This window comes from Musca domestica, unplaced genomic scaffold (genome assembly GCF_030504385.1).
Source record: "Musca domestica strain aabys unplaced genomic scaffold, Musca_domestica.polishedcontigs.V.1.1 1, whole genome shotgun sequence".
In the NCBI taxonomy this organism is placed as follows: Eukaryota; Metazoa; Arthropoda; class Insecta; order Diptera; family Muscidae; genus Musca; species Musca domestica.
Genome location: NW_026712114.1, coordinates 33,353,599 through 33,373,537, shown reverse-complemented (window position 1 = coordinate 33,373,537; position 19,939 = coordinate 33,353,599). Strand labels below are relative to the sequence as shown.

At 35.6% G+C, this 19,939-nt stretch overlaps 1 protein-coding gene across 1 annotated transcript in view; it reads left to right on the top strand.

Moving 5' to 3' along the window:
- Positions 1 to 19,939, top strand: part of LOC101897481 (methionine--tRNA ligase, mitochondrial) — a 44,828-nt gene continuing 24,889 nt past the window's right edge. The window contains exons 1-4 of the mRNA XM_059121913.1: positions 1 to 217; positions 282 to 988; positions 1,045 to 1,138; positions 4,413 to 4,583. Coding sequence (XP_058977896.1) covers positions 124 to 217; positions 282 to 988; positions 1,045 to 1,138; positions 4,413 to 4,583 — 1,066 coding nt within the window. The 5' untranslated portion in view covers positions 1 to 123. The remainder of the gene's footprint in view (positions 218 to 281; positions 989 to 1,044; positions 1,139 to 4,412; positions 4,584 to 19,939) is intronic.

Below are 19,939 nucleotides of genomic sequence, written 5' to 3'. Positions count from 1 at the left end.
ATCAAAACACAAACAACTGGTCGGCGTGCGTTGTGGTTGGGTTTCAGTTCGCGGTTTCGTAATTGTCAAAACTTTGCGCTTTATACCGGGCAAAAAAGATAAATGTAAATAACGCCAATTAAAATGTTGATACCCAGAGTGCAATCGGTGCGAAGGCTGTGTTCCAACGTCAGCTCAACTTTTTATGTTACCACTCCAATATTCTATGTCAATGCTGGTTCGTATTCCAACAATGTTCGACACTCACTTTTCTTATTAGAATTTCATTCGTGTTATTACAGCTCCACACATTGGTCATTTGTATTCGGCCGTTATAGCCGACACGATTTGCCGCTATCAAAAACTTCAGACGCAGCCAGGATCTACAGTTCGGTTGTGCACTGGCACCGATGAACATGGAACGAAAGTACAACAGGCCGCTGCCAAACATAAAATTCCCGTTGCTGATTATTGCAATGATATTTCAGCGCGTTATCGTAATGTATTCCAACAAGCTGCCATACTAAATGATGACTTTATACGGACAACGGAAGATCGTCATAAAAAGGCCGTGACACATTTTTGGAATAGCTTAAGTTCTAAAGGTCACATATACTCGGCCAATTATCAAGGATGGTATTGTGTATCGGATGAAACATTCCTTACAGACTCGCAGTTGCGTGTAGATGAGACTACCGGAGAAAGATTTTCTCTGGAATCTGGCCATCCAGCAGAGTGGACGGAAGAAAAAAACTACATGTTCCGTTTGTCGAATTTACAGTCTGAAGTTATTTATTGGTTAAAGCAAGGAGGCCGGGTAAAACCCTTAAAATTTGAGAAAATTTTATTTGACCTGTTGTCAGAGCCATTGCCTGATGTTTCGGTTTCACGTCCTGCTGAACGTGTTAAATGGGCTATACCCGTACCCGATGATGCTACACAATCGGTGTATGTGTGGTTAGATGCATTAGTGAATTATTTAACATCGGCCGGTTATCCTGATCCCAAGGTATTTTTAATTATTATTTTATTTGAAAAATTTTATAAATTTTTCTTCTTTTTTAGTTTCATTCTTGCTGGCCACCAAAAGTACAAGTTATTGGAAAAGATATCTTGAAATTCCATGGTATATACTGGCCAGCATTTTTAATAGCTGCAGGTATGTTAAGTACTGAGAGTTGATTGTATTTTATTCTTTCAGAAGAAAAGATGCTAAGATATAGGGAATAATTATTATTCTTTCGGAAGAAAAGATTTAAGATGCTAGGATATAGGGAATAAATTTTTTAATGCAAAGTACTTAAGGACTGTATAGTTTATTTTGTGCAAAGTTTTATTGATCAAAAGATAGAAGTTGTATAGCCAATTAGGTTTGGAAAAGCGACTCTATCCTTTGAGTTTAAAAAGGTGGTCTGAAATGTCCAATTTTAACCCAACCGGAGGGGATTTAATATCAGAGATTGCACACACTTGCTCGGGTTATAATATTACGAGCATAAACGTTATTTGACATTATATATTATTAATATTAAATCAGGATTATGCCCAAATCAAAAATATACTTCTTTATGGGTTCTTATGATTATTATGAGTCGTTACCAATGTAAACTCAAAATTATAATACCCTTAATTTTTTATGATACACTTAGGAAGGTAGGTAGGACCAAGCTTTAGCCGTTTATGACAAATAGGATAAAACGACTAGTAGATTTTTTGCGTAAATTTTCTAAAATTCTATCACCCAACACAATAAATTAAATTCTAATTATTTGGAAATGCTATTAATATGTTCAAAATATCAACATATACGTTAACCCCTGGTAGAAGAATGCAATCAGCAGCTGGGACAATGAACTGCCAATCTAATTTTGAAATTGAAATATTTGAATGAAAAAAGTTTCAAATTTGTAAAAAAAATGTTAAAAAATGCATATCATATCCTCCGATTGGCTTTATATAGGAAAACACTTAAAAACTATTTACTTTTGGAAAACAATACCTACTGTTTCCTGCTTCCCAACTGATTGGAAACTTGCCCGTGTTGTCCCTATATCTAAGGGCCTATCTCTGTACTTCCATCTTTTTCTAAAATTCTTGAGTATGTTATGAAGACACAAATTCTTGAACATTGTCAACGTTACTCAATTTTTAGTCCATGTCAATTTGCTTTCCGTAAAAACCACAACACGACTTCTGCCCTACTAGCTATGACAGACTCCATAAGAAAGCAATTGACAACCACGATAGTTGTATGTTGGTCTCATTAGATGTCTCCAAAGCTTTTGATCGTGTCAATCATGTCATCTTGTTAAATAAACTGAGAGACAAGTTTATGTTTTCTAAATCGGCTTGTAAATTAATTTATTCCTATTTAGTTGAACGTAAACAGTATGTATCATACAATGGTTTTAATTCTTGTATTGGTAATGTGACTTCTGGTGTACCGCAAGGATCGATTTTAGGCCCAATTCTGTTTCTTATTTATATAAATGATATTGTTTCAGCATTGCAAAGTTCTATATGTAATCCTTACGTTTTTGCAGATGACATTTTTTTGTTGTTCCAATCGTATTCTTCTGAAGAATCCGTGAATAAACATCTTTCCTTTATTTCAAATTTATTGTTATCTAACAAGTTGGAAATGAACTCTTCAAAGACTAAAGCTTTATATTTTTATCTACGTAACCAAATTACATCTGTTAACAGTATTGCAATAAATGCTTCCCCTATTGAATTTGTGTATTTTATGAAGTGTCTTGGCTTTATTCTTGATTCTCACCTTAGTTTTACTGACAATATTAATGATATTCATTTAAAAGTGTGCCTTACTTTTTTTAATGCTTTTACACCTTTAGATGTTAGAATACACTTGGCTAACTCTTTATTAATGTCCATTGTAAATTATGGCATTGAAGTTTTTTCTGGAACGTGGTCTTATAATCTTGATAGGATTGAAAAAATAGTGCGAAAAATTGTTAGATATATTTTTTATGTAGGTATCCAGGAGCATGCACGTGCTCTTCAATTAACACCAGTATTCCTAGGTGGAATTTGAAGAGATTACATTAATCTGCGTACAGTTCTTTATTTTTACAACATAGTTAGAACCCAACAACCTCAAGTGTTGGTTCAAGAGTTTGCATTTATAAATTCTACACGTAATATACAAATTGGTGCTCCATTGGTGCTCCAGTACGAACTTCTACTTTTGAACAATCCTTCCTAGTACGTGTTTACCGAGACTGGAACTGTTTTCCAAGTTCGATGAGAAAATTTGGCTATTCTTACTCCACATAAAAGAAGTTACTGAAATCGTATTTCAATGTTGAATATGATGCATAAAATTAACTTGTTGTTGTGGGATCCCTAACTTTATTTTAATTTTACAATATTCATATGGCTGGGGGCCATTCTCATTCTAATTATTGTTAATTTTTTTAATTTGTCTATTCTATCATAGTTTAGCCCTATTTTTAGGTTAATCTTCCAACACATGTATAATTGGCCTTCAGTGGCTTTCTTTGTATTGAATGTAAATAAATAAAATGAAATTAAATTTTGACATGTCAATGTTCCCATTGATTCAACTGTCATGTTGATTCAACTGTCTGTACAGGGTGAGATGAAAAAACTGCAACCAACTTCAGACTGCTGTAATTTCTAAGCCACTCATCCGACAGCTGTTAAAATTATTCCAGTGACACCTCATTATATTGTTTACAAGCGTACAAAAGCATTTCGTGATGGAATTCAAGCGTGATAGTGTGATTTCTTTATATTCGGTTGGAAAACCAGAAGTGACTATCGTTAGAGCACTCTAGCGTTTAAATGAGAATAAATCTTTTGTGTTTCGTACCATCGTTCGTGACCGTAATACTGGTAGCGTAGCCCGACGTCAAGGAAGTGAACGGAAGAAAACAGCAACATCAGCAGAAATGGTTCGAAAAGTAAAGAAGCGACATGATCGAAAACCGCGTCGCCGCGTCCGAAAAATGGCAAAAATATAAAAAATGAACTCGGGGTAAAGCCATTGAAATTCCAAAAAGTTTAAGAACTTACACCGCAACAGAAAGAAAATAGACTCAATGGAGCTAAAGAGTTGCTTCGCTTGGCCGAAAGTGGTGAACTGCCGAGTTTGGTTTTTTTCCGATGAGAAAACATTCGTTGTTCAGTCAGCCATGGTGATGGTGTGTGCCGCCATAAAAGCCGATGGTCGGTCTTCGCTCGTATTAATCGACCGTGGCATCAGAATAAATGCCGAATATTATCGCGAAAATATTCTGGAGGGTGACTTTGTTGCAGTTTTTTTTATTTCACCCTGTATACTGATTTATGATTAAAAAATAACGTTCTTGCAACGTATCGGTCTATTCCGTGCATAAATCGTTGTATTACCTATAGTTGCGTTTCTAATGTATTTTTTTCATTTGCAGGTCTCGAACCACCACGTGAACTGTTTGTTCACTCACATTGGACTGTTGATGGCCAGAAAATGTCGAAGAGTAAAAACAATGTTGTAGATCCCTTGGAAGCATCGGAAACATATACCATGGAAGGTTTGCGTTACTTTTTACTTCGCGAAGGCGTTCCTCACAGTGATGGCAGTAAGTATATTTACCTTTTTTAATTTTAATGCTAAGTTACCGTCTACTGGATTCAATAAGTCAGTGTATACACATTTTCAATTTCATTGCATATTCGTTAAATTATTCTTCAAAATAGAAGAAAGTTCTCAAAATGCAAATTCGAGTTGGTCAATTACAAAATTAGGGAAAATAGCAATGTTTAGTTATGGAAACATGCCTGAAAAGAGCTGCTATTTAAGGTCCATGTTGTGACAAAGACCCCATATAGTGATGTCTCCCGGTATTCGGTTTTGATTTGATTTTGCTCAAATTTTCAATGCAAATGTCTCAAATTTGCTGTTTGGAGTTTGCAGTGGATTCTTCCTCATATGAACTTTTCGGATACAACTCATATAATGGTACCTTCCAATATCCGATATTTTGAAAATATTTGCGACAATTTTGTGTTTGGAGTTTTTAAGAGTTACCACCTCCTGGTAAAATATTATCTTTGGGATGGCTCCCATTCCCAGAATCCGGCATTTTTGTGAATTTTTTTTAACGGAATTGTTTTAAATTTAATAGATATAAAAACAATTATCAATTTTTGGCTACAGTTTTGTATAGATCCATATAACAATGACTCCCACTGTTTGGTGTTGCAATGCCTATCAACAGAATACTTATAGATATGAATATAGTGGAAGGAAGATTAAAAATTCTGCCGGATCAATTACTTGTTAAGGTCTAGAAATGTCACAAAAGGCTTTGGCTGAGTACTATTATTTTTTCGCAGAAAATGTTCAGTATAGCCCCTAGTTCAGTATAGCCCCCAGTATGGCCGGACAGAGAGTTAGACTTTTATTTTCTCCCATTTTTTTAATATCTGGAGAGAATTACGCTCATTGAAGTCACGCGGGTTTGCATACCGGATAAATTTTGAAATGTGATATTTTCTGACCGAATGTCCTTTTATTTGACTTTTCGGATTTAATATGTGCGAAAAACCTAATTGTATAAAAGAGAAATGAAATTTAGATTGTGGTCCTAGTCGAATTGTTTAGCCGACAGCCATTTTCTGTAGGAGAAGAAGTATAAAGTTAGTCTGGCGAATAGGGCTGTATGATGGCAACTGAAGATCATTTCGATTGGCTTTAATCGCGAGGACGTTGATTTTAAGTGGGGAACCTATTTGAGTTGCCATGAACAATATGCTCTCTGTAGTAATTGAGAAAGTTACTGTATTCGAAACACCGGTTGATCTTCTTGGATGTTCTTGTGCTACCAACTGAAGAATTTATAGAAAATGATGAATTTCCGTAGCAGTGTAATGGTTGATGTGACTCGGCTGTTAAACCACAATTAGACGTAATATTTTGATTGACCTACTGCAACCGGGTCTCCTCAAATAGATAATCCAAATTTGCCATCTGGATTCAATCAAACGCAATTCTGAGTATAATTATTTTAGAACATTTGCTGGATTCTCCATTTTGTGTCGCTGAGTTACCGATGGCCTTAAATCTCGCTATCTATGTGTCATATTCTTTGACTCCTGTACCCACGCAGTAAAAATTTATAACGGACTATTATGAACCACTTGCAAACTTCGTCATTGGTAGTCACTTAAAAAACAGGGCTTCCAATGGTTGGTTGGGTTCAGTGGTTCCCAATACCTTTGAACCATGGTTCGTTTTTTATACCCTCCACCATTCTATGGGCGGTATATTAATTTTGTCATTCCGTTTGTAACTCCTCGAAATATTCATAATAGACCCTACAAAGAATATATATTCTGGATCAGTGTAAAATTCTAAGACGATCTCACCTTTGGCCTTCTCCGTGTTAACTCTTCTATGAGACGCGTTTTTTATAATTATGGAAATTATGTGGTACCACATTTAGTATCCGCAGGATTTGGATTGATGGCATGTTCGTTAATAAATATGAGCTCCCTTAATACGACCTTGAGTATGATGAAACGTCTGCTTCATAGAGAAAAAGAAGATTGCAGATAGATCGTAGACCAAAAAGAGAAAATCATCGGTAGCAGAATGGCCAGTCCGACCATTTTGAGCCAACTTTACTCCCACTCGAAAAACTTCACTCCCGCGTGAGTAGCCTCGTTCAAATTTGAGTACAGACTTTTGATTAAAACTCGTTGACAAAAAGTACCTCATATTTGTTTGAGGTACTTTAAATAACTTAACAGCTTACAACACCACATTTGTTCAACACTCTTTCCTTTTTGGATTAGCACAACATACCACCAACATGCCCAGCTTACATCAATTCTTAAGAACATTTTCAGCAAATTTTCAAATGTAAGGTCTTGTGCAACAACACATCATTCCAAGATGTTGAATAACCCAAATGCTAACGACAACTAGATAACAGACAAAAGATGATGAAGGCAGCTTGGGTAATACTGGAGACGATAATGATGATGTCGGCCATGGCCAAAAATATATAGACCAAGTACGTTGTCTGTCAGTCAGGCAACCAGTCAACAATGTGTATGTCTGAAAACAAAAAGCGAACAAAATTAAAATGTAAAACAACATTTCACAAGATGTAAAATGAAAAACTTTAAGACAACTGCTGTTGACGACCCGACCGACCCTATACTTCAAGTTGTCGAAACAAAAGAGTTTTTACTCCAAAGACAACTAAAACACAACTGCAGAACAAAATCATCAACTGCTGTAGTCATTCAACGATATGAGGAAGTTGTTGTTTCTTATTTGAGATTTTTGGGGGGATGAATTGAAATGCAAATTAAAAACGAAAGAAAAAACCTTAACTTTGTCTTGGCCAAAGAATCTGAAATTTGTAAATGAAAGCAGAAGAGTTGATATTTTTGTTTGTGAAAGATAATGTCTGAAGTGAAATTTTAATTATGTTTTGTGTTGGCATTTATGGCGAATAATAAATATAGAATATAATTTACTAAATTTAATTTGAGCGATGAAATCATTCCCAAGGGGTTTGGTTGTCCTAAAAAACTGTGGTGAAAATCAACATATGCAGAATTCTAGGCTTTTAAAATTTTCAAAAAGTTTTGAATTTAAATATATTTCCTATAATAATTATTTTTTAAATTGAAGAATATATTTCTCTCTTTAAATCAATTTTTGTTCCATTACATTTCATTTGTATCGATGCAGAAAAAAATACCATCTAAAAAAGTTTGAAACGTAACAGGAAATTGCCATGCACTCTGAAAATATGCTAAACTTTATTTGATTTGTTAGCATGCAAATGTTCACATGGATGAATTACATCCATACAAGCATGTCGTCAAATTCATATATTGATGCACCAGTTTTTTCCATATATATTTTTAGTCCTCTTTTTTCTCTTTTCTATTTTCAATTGAATTTGCCTGGAGAGCGAGACAGAGTGAATAGCAAACAAACATTGAAATGCTGCTTCCTCTGGAGATTTATTTACAAGGGCATTGCTGGAGACTTTAACTCTGGTGTTCGCCAAATGTAGTTATTGTCGTTGTTGAAAATCAATTTTATATGCTGTGTTGAACTTCAATTGGAAATTCTTTGTTGTTGTTTGTATAGTTGTGACTTTAGTGATTTATTTCTGGGCAACAGTAATTTGTCTCTCTAGATTTTAGACGTTTTTTTTTTTTAGAAATCATGAATGTGCACATTTTTTAAGGTTAGATTAAGAGTATTTGAATTGGATAGTTCCTTGAGTCCTAAATAGACTTTTTGATATATATAGAGACTTTTAGATGAAAGACTTTATACGGAGAGCAGACTTTTAACGACGTAAAGAAATAATTTATTTTCAGATTATCTTAGAGCTTTTGTAGGGCTTTATGTCTGTAATTATTTGGAAGTTATGCCAGTGAACACAATGCGGACGTGTGGATCTGGATATATTTTGAATTTAGAACTTTCTGTCTAAAACTCACGGGATGTGAAAGTGAAGGGCTGGGGATCTCAGCTAAGATTATTGCATCTCCCATAAGAGCTTACTTGGCCTTGTACAATTGTTTTATATAAAGACGAAATTAATCGAAAATGGTGGTTAATGGTCTTGAGTTCCTATATACAGGGTGTGATAAAAAATTGAAACAAAGTCAAACGCCATAATTTTTACTTTTTTTAATTTTATTGAATGAAAGCAAATAATGTCGGAAATAGCATCAAATTTTAGAATAAGTTGAGATTTGTTCGAATTGGTCACTTTTGGCTCGAATTATGGCCTTCAAACATCCAATGTAACCGTCACCGCTGCTCGAATGTTGATCTGTGGTATTTTGGACCATTCCCATTCAAGCGCTTGCTTGAGGTGATCGATACTTTGGTATTTCTTAGTACCAACCTTGATTTCCAAAATACACCAGACACAATAGTCCAGCAGATTGGTATCCGGAGATTTTGGTGGGCATTGTGCGCTGGAAATGTACTATTCTTGGGTGGCGCGTGCGATGGTGCTGACTCCTGTTGGAATGTCCAAGCTCTGTCCAAGGCTTCAATACACCCTCCAAAATATTTTCACCATAATATTCGGCATTTATTCTGACGCCGAATAATACCACACCATCACCATGGCCGGTGCTTGAGTTCTGGTGGCCAACCGAAGGTGCACATTTTCAGCTGACTTATTTGGCAAGTAAATACGAACATTTTGTTTGTTTACAAACTGCTGGACACCGAATGTTTTCTCATCAGAGAAAAACAAATTCGGCAGTTCACCATTTTCGGCCAAGCGAAGCAACTTTTTAGCTCTTTTGAGTCTATTCTCTTTCTGTTGCGGTGTAAGTTCTTGCACTTTTGAAATTTCAAGGGCTTTACACCGAGCTCATTTTTTTATACATGCCGAATGGAATATTGCGAGCCATTTTTCGGTCACTGCGACTCGGGTTTCGATCAAGTCGCTTCTTTACTTTTCGAAACATTTCTGCTAATTTTGCTATTGCTGTCCTTGACGTCAGGCTACGCTAACAGTATCACGGTAACGAGCGATGGTACGAGACACAACAGATTTATTCACATTTTCCCAGATTCCCAGCCGAATATAAAGAAATGAGACTATCACCCATGAATTTCATCACAAATAACTTTTTTTTCTAGAAAATAATCACCAAAATTTTTTAGTACGCTTGTAAACAATATATATATCACTGGAATAATTTTAACAACTGTCGGACGAGTGGCTTAGAAACGACAGCAGTATGAATGAAATTGGTTGCAGTTTTCTCACCATGCATAATAATTCGTGACTGGTGCATTTGGACATATTTTCAAATGTTTTTATTACCTCATGGTGGAGAGTATCAAAGCATGAGATTCTATCACTTGATATAATCCCTTCAATAATTCATTTAAAACAAGAAATATTCACACTCATTCATTAATTAAAAAAATATAACAATCGTCCTCAATTCGTCCTTGCAATGCCTTTTGTAATATTTTGAATTAACATATGTATGCGTGTGTGCATATGAATTCTGCTTTGTTATACGTATTTCTTAAAACAAAAACGACGAAGAAGAAAAAAAAAACAATAGAAATCGCAATGGAAGTTTTGCATTGTCAAAATATTGTTTGAACAACAAATTCATATTCGTTTAGGGCTTTGGGGAGAATATGGCACTTCCGATGCCATTTCCAACAATGTGTATGGATGGTTGGGTGTGTGTGTGTGTGTCATTCCATTCATCGTTCCATACACATTTCATTTCATGTTAAAGTAAATCAAATATTTGTCTAACCTTTTGTGTGTTCGTACGTAAGTATGTGTGTCTTCTGTTCTTACCCAACATACCAAATTGACTTGAGAATAATATTTTAATAAGCTTACAAACATAAGCCTAAAGCTTGAGAAAATCTTGAGAATGTATTGAGAAATGTTTGTTTAACAATTATAGAATAATCGAAAAGGAACCCTTATTCATAAGCTTATTCTTGTAATTGCAGAATAAGCTTACGAAAGTAATATTTTATAAAGCTTATTTTTTCAATGGTAAAAAATATTTATTTATTCATTTTTTAATTATTTTACACATTTCATTCATTGATTGCCATCCCAGCTGTCACTGCATCCTGTTGCCTTGATACCTAGATGCTTTCTTTCCCCTTATTTGAGCTTCTGTATCTCCTCCACTTATTCTTCACTTCTGTTGAATTCCTGCAACTTTTTGACGCCTCCATTCTGAAATGAGATTGAAATTATTTATACTACAGATTCCCAGATTTATTATTCATCATTACCTTAGAGTTTCGTCCGGAAATGGGTCCTAAATTCGCGTGATTTTGATTTTAACCAAAGAAAATAATTTTTTGTTGACAATTTTCACAAAAAAAAATCAAAACAAATTTGTCAACAAAGGACAGATTTGAGAAAAGTTTGTGCAAATAAGTGTTTCTCAAGCATTGTTGAAAAATTCTTATGATAAACTATTTTCATAATATTATTCTCAAGCTGTATTGTATTTTTGGTATGTTGGGTTATGTTTGATTGTGTGTGTGTGAGAGAGAGAGTTATTATTTCAAAAAGTGCATAATTTACAATGCAAATTGATTTTACAAATTTTGCTATTTGTGTTTGCAAGTGTTTCTGTGTGTGTGTATTTGTGTTATCGAGTGAGTTATTGTTTAAGGAAGTCAGGAAGTCTTTAAACTTTAAAATTATTTGTTTTTCCCATTCATTTGCTGTGGAAACATATTGCGTTAACAGAGGATTACAAAGAAGAGTTATCAAATATGCTATGAATTGTTGTAAATATACATACGTTTATTTAAACAATTCCATGGGAATGCAAATAATGCATTGTTTGGTTTATTGCTAAAATTATTTTTTGTTTTGTGAAATTGTTTGGTATTTTTTTTACAAATTATGACATTGTGGCACAAAAAAAATTAATTTATTTTTTTAAATACAATCGATTACTTTCCGATTTTTACGTATACAAAATAATAGTACAAAAATGAAATGTCAAAAAAATTTGACCCAAATTTAACTTTGCTGTTCTAAAACAAGTAAAAACGTAGCTAAGTTCATTTGGAAGGAATTTGAAAAATTTTAAAAAAAATTTCTTAAACTACCACTTAAATGAAAACTGTTATATGGAGACTATATAAAGACGTGAACCTGCTTACGAATGTTTTTGTAATATGCTGTATTACCCATTACGAACTTCAAATACCAAATTTAAAACAATTCCGTTGAATAAAGTCGCTGAGATCATCAAAATACCGAATATCGGAATGTACTGGTATGTCGAGGATATACGAAAACCTGAACCTATATACGATTTTTTTTGTCATAGGCTGCAGTAGCCATTACGAACTTTAAATACGAAATTTGTTATAATTCCGGTGATAAATGTCGTGAAAATCAGGAAAATACCGAATATTGAGAGGTACCGTTATATAGGGGCTATACGAAGACGTGGACCTTTTCATAGGTTGAAGTCAAGTCATTAAGATTTCCCAATACGAAATTTGAAACGATTCCGGTGAATAATGTTGCTGAAATCATCAAAATACCGAATATCGAGAGCTACCGTTATGTGGGGGCTATACGAAGACGTGGACCTGCATACAAAATTTTTTTGTCATAGGCTGTAGTACCCATAAAATTTGAAATAATTGCGGTAAATACTGTCGCTAAAATCATGAAAATACCGAATATCGGGAGGTACCGTTGTATGGGTGCTATACGAAAACGTGGACCGACATGGCCCATTTATGAACTTAACCTGCCTACCGGTAAACTATGCATGTATAAAAAATTCGTTCGAATGATAGCGTGACAGACAAAAGACAGATGCACATCGCTAGATAGTCTTAGAATTTTACGCTGTTCCAAAATATATATACTTTGTAGGGTCTTTAATAAATATTTTGAGAAGTTACAAACGGAATGAGAAATTTAATATACCCTCCATAGAATGGTGAATGGTATAACAACTGGTTATCATTTCGCGATACGAACACCATTGACTGTTTTCGCTTGACCTGCCTCATTTCCATAAAAAAGGTCCAATGCTTCCTCCAGCCCAAAAACCACTCTACACAGTAGCAATTTGAGGATGCACTTGCTTCTCGTGGATCACTCAAGGATTTTCCTTGCCCCGAATGCGACAATTCTGTCCATTGACTAAGCCATCAAAATGGCAATGGACTTCGTCACTGAAGATTATTTTATCGGCAAACTTCGTACCTTCTATTAGCAAACAATAACAATTGTTCAAATGTCAAACAAGGACAAATCGAATGGCGCCAAATTTAAAAAAAAATTGCGTTCTAGTTGAGACACCCTTTACTAAAGGGTTTTTGGAAATTCGTGCTTTAAAGTGGCGAAAAGTTCTAAATTTGTACCATTTGGTTGGAAATGTGTACTGCAATTGTACGAAAAGTATTAAATAAAGAGCTATAAATCTGAAATTTAATATTTATATAACTGATGGTGTCTGTGTTCGAGATTTAGCGGTGGTTTGGAAATGCGCTATATATTTGTATGAAAAGTAATAATTGGTACAAAATTTGGTATTGTGTGAAGGAATAGAGCTGAAATCCTGAAATTTGATACCGATGTCATAGTTGGTGTCTGTGATTAAGATATGGAAGTCGTTTTGTAAATTTGTAGACCTGAAATAATGAAGTTTGATTTTGAGGTCTCTGTTGGTATCTGGATTGAGATATGGAGGTAGTTTGGGAAATATGTACTATAATTGTACGAAAAGTACTAAATATGCGTTTGTAACATCTGGAGATATACATTTGAAATTCCAAAAACTACAAGCAAAATCTTACACCGAAACAGAAAGAAAATTGACTCAAAAGAGCTAAAGAGTTGCTTCGCTTGACCGAAAGTAGTGAACTGCCGAATTTGGTTTTCTCCGATGAGAAAACATTCGTTGTCCAGCAGTTTGTAAATAAACAAAATGATCATGTTTGCTTGCCAAAGAGGTCAGCTGAAAATGTGCAGCTTCGGTTGGCCACCAGAACTCAAGCGCCGGCTATGGTGATGGTGTGGGCAGCCATAATAGCCGATGTACGCTCTCCGCTGGCATCAGAATAAATGCCGCATATTATCGCGAAAATATTCTGGATGGTGTATTAAAGCCTTGGGCACGCAAACATTTTGCCCGCAGACCTTGGACATTCCAATAGAACTCTGCACTATCGCACTCAGTACGTGCCACCCAAGAATGGTTACAAAATGAGGTTCCTCGCTTCATTTCCAGCGCACAATAGTCACCGGTTACCTTCGCTTCGCCGGGAATGGGCCAAAATACCGCAGAGCAACATTCGGGCAGCGTTTGAAGGTTTCATTGGATGTTTGAAGGCCATAATTCGTGCCAAAGCTGACCAATTCGAACAAATCTAAACTTATTCTAAAGTGTGATGCTACAGGGTTGCCCATATTCGACGGACCTTTGGGCCCATTCCAATCGACGAGACTTGTCCGCAGGCAACATTCTTTGCGTCAATTGAATTTTGTACGGGAACAAATGCAAATCAATGCCCAACTGCTGAGAACGGCGTTTTTGGGATGTTCTTGGGGACCTCTCAACACTGGCTCGTACGGCAGCGATATTCTTGGCCGATCGCCTTGGTCGACTTTTATACGGCCTCTTCGGATTAGAAAGAGCCTTACCAGTCGAAAAATTTTCGTATAAACGCTTAATGGTGTTCTTAGAAAGCGCACTTCTCACATTTTTTTTTCACAATTGACTTCTTCTGTTGAATGTAAATTTCAACTATTCGCGTGGCGTGTATTGGTTCATGGTAAAAATCTGCTTGGACTGAAGCTTCAAACGCGGTATGTCATTAAGCGATGTGACATCTCTGTCAAAAGTTATGGCGTTGCCAGATGGGTCCGTCGAATATGGGCAACCCTGTATTTCCGAAATTATTTGCTTTCATCCAATAAAATAAAAAAAATGTCAAAAATATGTCGTTTGACTTTGTTCAGTTTTTTATCTCATTTTGTGTCGTCCTTTCATCACGACCACGACATCATTTCCAAATAGAATTGGGCGTTTGTACCTCTTCTAGTCGGTCGTTATTCATTTTGCACCTCTGACCTTTGAAATTAAATGCATTTACGATAATTGTTTATAAACACAAACACCCAAACTGGTTATATAATTTATGACATTGCACATAACAAAATTATACTAATTTATTATTAATGATATCATTTAATAAAAATTATACTCACATGTTGCACATTCTCTTCGTACATTTCTACCTTGCAAATTTAATTAGTTCAACATAATATTTTAATGTTCTTAATTCCAGAGAAATTATTTAATACCTAGTGTGGCACACACACAAACAAAGTACACTTTTTTGATATTTTTGCAATGCAACAATAACAACAGTACAACATCAATTAAATGCCATATCATCAAAAGGCTAATGAAATTTTATTTTATCGTTGGAATTGCCTTTGGCCCTCCGCCCCATCAAACTAAATATGTTTGTGTGTATATTTACATAATTTACACGTTACAATATTATAAGCTCGTATTAATTTGTATTTAACCTGTATACATATCGCACACAAACACACATGCCAACACGAGTAACAGACTCATAAATATAGATATGATTTAAATAGTTCAAAGATACATATATCGAACAGCAACAACAACAACCCGACCACATTTCTATAAATACCATTCATTGGCTGATGCTTATGGTTTAGTTTTGGGTGTTGTTTTCAACTTGCTCCAAATAATAACTTGTTGGGTTTCGATAATAGACATCAGACAGGTTTACTAATTAAATTAGTAACTACAAAAATATACACAAATGATCAATTATAATATTGATTTTAAATAATATAAATTATAAAGAGCAAAGGGTAAACACAATTGAATTAACCACATTCTACAGGAATATAAATGTTAATAACACTGTGACATAAAATTCAGTTTTCTCAATATTTACAAGAAGAATACAAAAGATTATAAAAGTATAGCTAAAAATAGAAAACACATGTGTGGTCATCATGAAAGTTTACATCGTAAAGTGTAACATAAATAGAAAATAGTGGCAAGATGTTCCCTCTTCCACATTTCTTAAAATTTTCAGATTAAAATTGCCTTGATATCCTTACATTTTTGGTATTTCGGCAATATTACTAATGCAAGGTTTTTTTTTCATTGAATATTGTAATCCCTATCTACTAATTAAAAGGGGTCTTTTGGCTTTTTATACCCTACAACACTATGTGTTGGGGGTATTATAAGTTTGATTGGGCCAAAAATTATGTTACACCTCGAAATATTGGTTTTCAACATAGGAAATTATATATGGATCTTCATATCTCGCCGAGCTGAGTCGATCTAGCTATGCATGTCCGTCCGTCCGTCTGTCCATGTTAGTTTGTAATCACTCTACATTTCGCAATTATGGCCCGATCTTCACGAAATTTAGAATGGAGGTCGGTTTAGCGCCAGAATAGAACCCTATTTCTTTTGGAGATGATCGCACAATATTTAGGGGTTAAAATGGACCAAAAAATGAAAAATTTCCTGATTTTGCAGTTGCTCTACAGGACGCAATTTTGGAAGCGGATGTTAGCATGGGGCTAGAGCTTCAGGCTGGGCAGAAGCCTTCCAATTTTGGTGGTCATCGGGTAATATTTAGTGGGTGAAATAGACCATAAAATTTGTTAAATAAACTGCAAATTTTCCATTAAACCGCGAATATGTTTAATCCCGGCGAAATCACAAATAGACGAACAGGTCAATCCTGACCGTTACATAGATGCCGATGGTAAATATATCGGATATATATAGCGATATATATAAAATACATATATACAAAGGAAGGGGATGTTAGCTAGAACGCTTATATCTGAAGAATGGCTGAACCGATTTTGACAAATTTTGTCAATTTAAAATTCCCTATTGGTATAAGAGAATAAAATCTAAAAAAATCGCATTAAAAGATGCCAATAATGAAGTTTTTATAGACTTTGTAGTATTTTGTGACATATTTTTATTTTTTCATAAATTTTATCGCATGCGATTTTTTCATTTTGACTTATAATATTGAAGTGTATATTTTGTAATATTTATTCACCTTACAACACAGGTTTTGGTTTTTATATACAGTCTGCAATTATCGTCTGATCCTCACGAATATTTTCACAAGGATAGGGTTAGGCTCAGAAGGGCTAAGCCTATTATTTCCAAAAATGTCCGCAATATATTTAGGGATTAAAATGGATCAAAAATATAAAAAATTTCCTGATAACACAATTGAAGCCAATCGACACGCCTGAGAAGAGAGTTATGGACAGGGAATAATTCTAGCATTTTGGTTGACCATTGGATTACATTTAGCTTTAAAATGGACCACAACAAATAAGAGCATGACGGATTGCGTAAATATTGGGCGAATATCTCTGTTCAAAATGCTGAGGGTAATATCTGGGCAATGCTCCGGGCCATAATTTCAAAAGCGAAATATTCCAAAATGGATTTGGACATAAGGGGGCTTCTAACATTGTAGTGTTGTAGGGTATCACATGGTCGGCCCCGCACGACTATAGCCTTTGCTTACTTGTTTTTTTTTTAATAAATAATTAAAATCTTCTTCAAACAAAATTATTTGTCATAAAATCCTACAATCGTTATATTTGAACAAATTTTGATGTTTCTCCGAATTCGCTGCAAATTTTTCTAAAAATTCACTGTGCCACAGTAAATCTGGGTCTGGAAAATTCCAAGTGAATTTGGTGGCATTCGGTTTGTAGATGAAAATTTCAAAAGAGGTTCGGGTTCTGGGGTCGCTTATGTACAGGGTGAGATAAAAAAAAACAGCAACAAAGTCAAAAGCCCAAAATTTTTATTTTTTTTTTAATTTTATTGAATGAAAGCAAAAAATGTCGTAAATGGCATTAAATTTTAGAATAAGTATAGATGTGTTCGGATTGGTCACTAATTATGGCATTCAAACGGCCAATGAAACCGTCACACGCTGCCCGAATGTTGCTCTGCGGTATTTTGTATATAACGGTACCTCCCGATATTCGGTACTTTGATGATTTTAGCGACATTATTCTCCAGAATTGTTTCAAATTTGGTATTTGGCCCATACCCGGTGAAGCGCTTGCTTGAGGTGATCGACACTTTGGTATTTTTTATTACCAACCTTGCTTTCCAAAATACTCCAGACGCAATAGTCCAAAGGATTGGTATCCGGAGGTCTTCGTGGTCATTGTGCGCTGGAAATGAAGCGGGTAACGTCATTTTGTAACCATTCGTGGGTGGCGCGTGCTGAGTGCAATGGTGCTGAGTCCTGTTGGAATGTCCAAGGTCTGCAGCCAAAATGTTTGCGTGCCCAAGGCTTTAATACACCTTCCAAAATTTTTTCGCGATAATATTCGGCATTTATTCTGATGCCATGGTCGACTAATACGAGTGGAGAGCAACCATCGACTGTTATGGCGGCCCACACCATTACCATGGCCGGCGCTTGAGTTCAGGTGGCCAACCGATGGTGTATTTTTTTAGCTGACCTCTTTGGCAAACAAATTCAGCAGTTCACCGCATTCGGCCAAGCGAAGCAACTCTTTAGCTCTTTTGAGTCTAGTTTCTTTGTGTTGCGGTGTAAGTTCTTGCACTTCTCAGCTCACGAGCCTTTTTTCAATAACTGCGACGCGAGTTTCGATCAAGTTGCTTCTTAATTTTTCGAACCATTTCTGCTGATGTTGCTGTTTTCTTCCGCCCACTTCCTTGACGTCGGGATACGCTACGAGTATCATGATAACGAGCGATGGTACGAGACACAAAACATTTATTCACATTTAAATGCTGGAGTGCCCTAACGATAGCCACTTTGGTTTTCCAGCCAAATATAAAGAAATCACACTATCACGATTAAATTCCATCAGGAATACTTTTTTTTCTGGAAAATTCTCACCATAGTGCTTTTGTACGCTTGTAAACAATATAATGAGCTGTCACTGGAATAATTGTAACAGCTGTCGGTCGAGTGGCTTAGAAATAACAGCAGTCTGATGTTGGTTGTAGTTTTTTCATCTCACCCTGTAGATGCTCACGATGTCTTCTCATAAAAGTCATAAGAACTCCTCATAAAAGACGACAAGATGTTCTCATAGAAGTCGAGAAAATCTTCTCATAGAGAAATCATCTAATAGAAGATTGAAAGGTCTTCTCAGACGGAGAAAACGGGAATGACGGGTGTTCTCATAGAAATCGTCATGACCGTATAATAGAAGACCGCAATGTTGTCTTATAGAGGACGATAAGGTCATTCGATAGAAGGCCACAGGGTCTTTCCTTTCATACAAGGTAAGAAGGTCTTCTTATAGAAGGCCACAAGATCTTAGAAGGTCATAAGGTCTACTCATAGAAGGTCACAAGGTCTTCTCATAGAAGGCCACAGGGTCTTCTCATATATGGCCACAGGGTCTTCTCATAGAAGGCCAAAGGATCTTCTCATATATGGCCACAGGGTCTTCTTATAGAAGGTCACAAGGTCTTCTTATACAAGGCCACAGGGTCTTCTCATTAATTGGCCACAGGGTCTTCACATAGAAGGCCACAAGATCTTAGAAGGTCACAAGGTCTACTCATAGAAGGTCACAAGGTCTACTCATAGAAGGTCACAAGGTCTTCTCATAGAAGGCCACAGGGTCTTCTCATATATGGCCACAGGGTCTTCTCATAGAAGGCCAAAGGATCTTCTCATATATGGCCACAGGGTCTTCTTATAGAAGGTCACAAGGTCTTCTTATACAAGGCCACAGGGTCTTCACATAGAAGGCCACAAGATCTTAGAAGGTCACAAGGTCTACTCATAGAAGGTCACAAGGTCTTCTCATAGAAGGCCACAGGGTCTTCTCATATATGGCCACAGGGTCTTCTCATAGAAGGCCACAGGATCTTCTCATATATGGCCACAGGGTCTTCTTATAGAAGGTCACAGGGTCTTCACATAGAAGGCCACAGGTTCTTCTCATAGAAGGCCACAGGGTCTTCTCATATATGGCCACAGGGTCTTCTCATAGAAGACTAGTAGTTCTTTTAACAGAGGACCCGAAAGCCTTCTCATAAAAAACTAAAACACATTTCAATTGAAGATGATTTGTCTTTTTTTTTAATAAACTTTGGAAATGGTTTAAAATAAATATCGTAGAATTGTAATTATTTCCATTCGAGTACAAAATTTACAACAAAATATCTTTACCAAATGTAATACCATTGTTTGTTATTTGTCAACAGAATGTTGTCGTAGTCAGACCCAAGAAAATGCCCAACATGCAGCCTGTCTGCCAGCCAGTGATCAACATTTAAAAGATAAAACCAAAATTTTGTCACATCTTTCACAGATTTCTTCATCTTCAACTGCCTCTCTCTCCCTCCCTGCATCGAA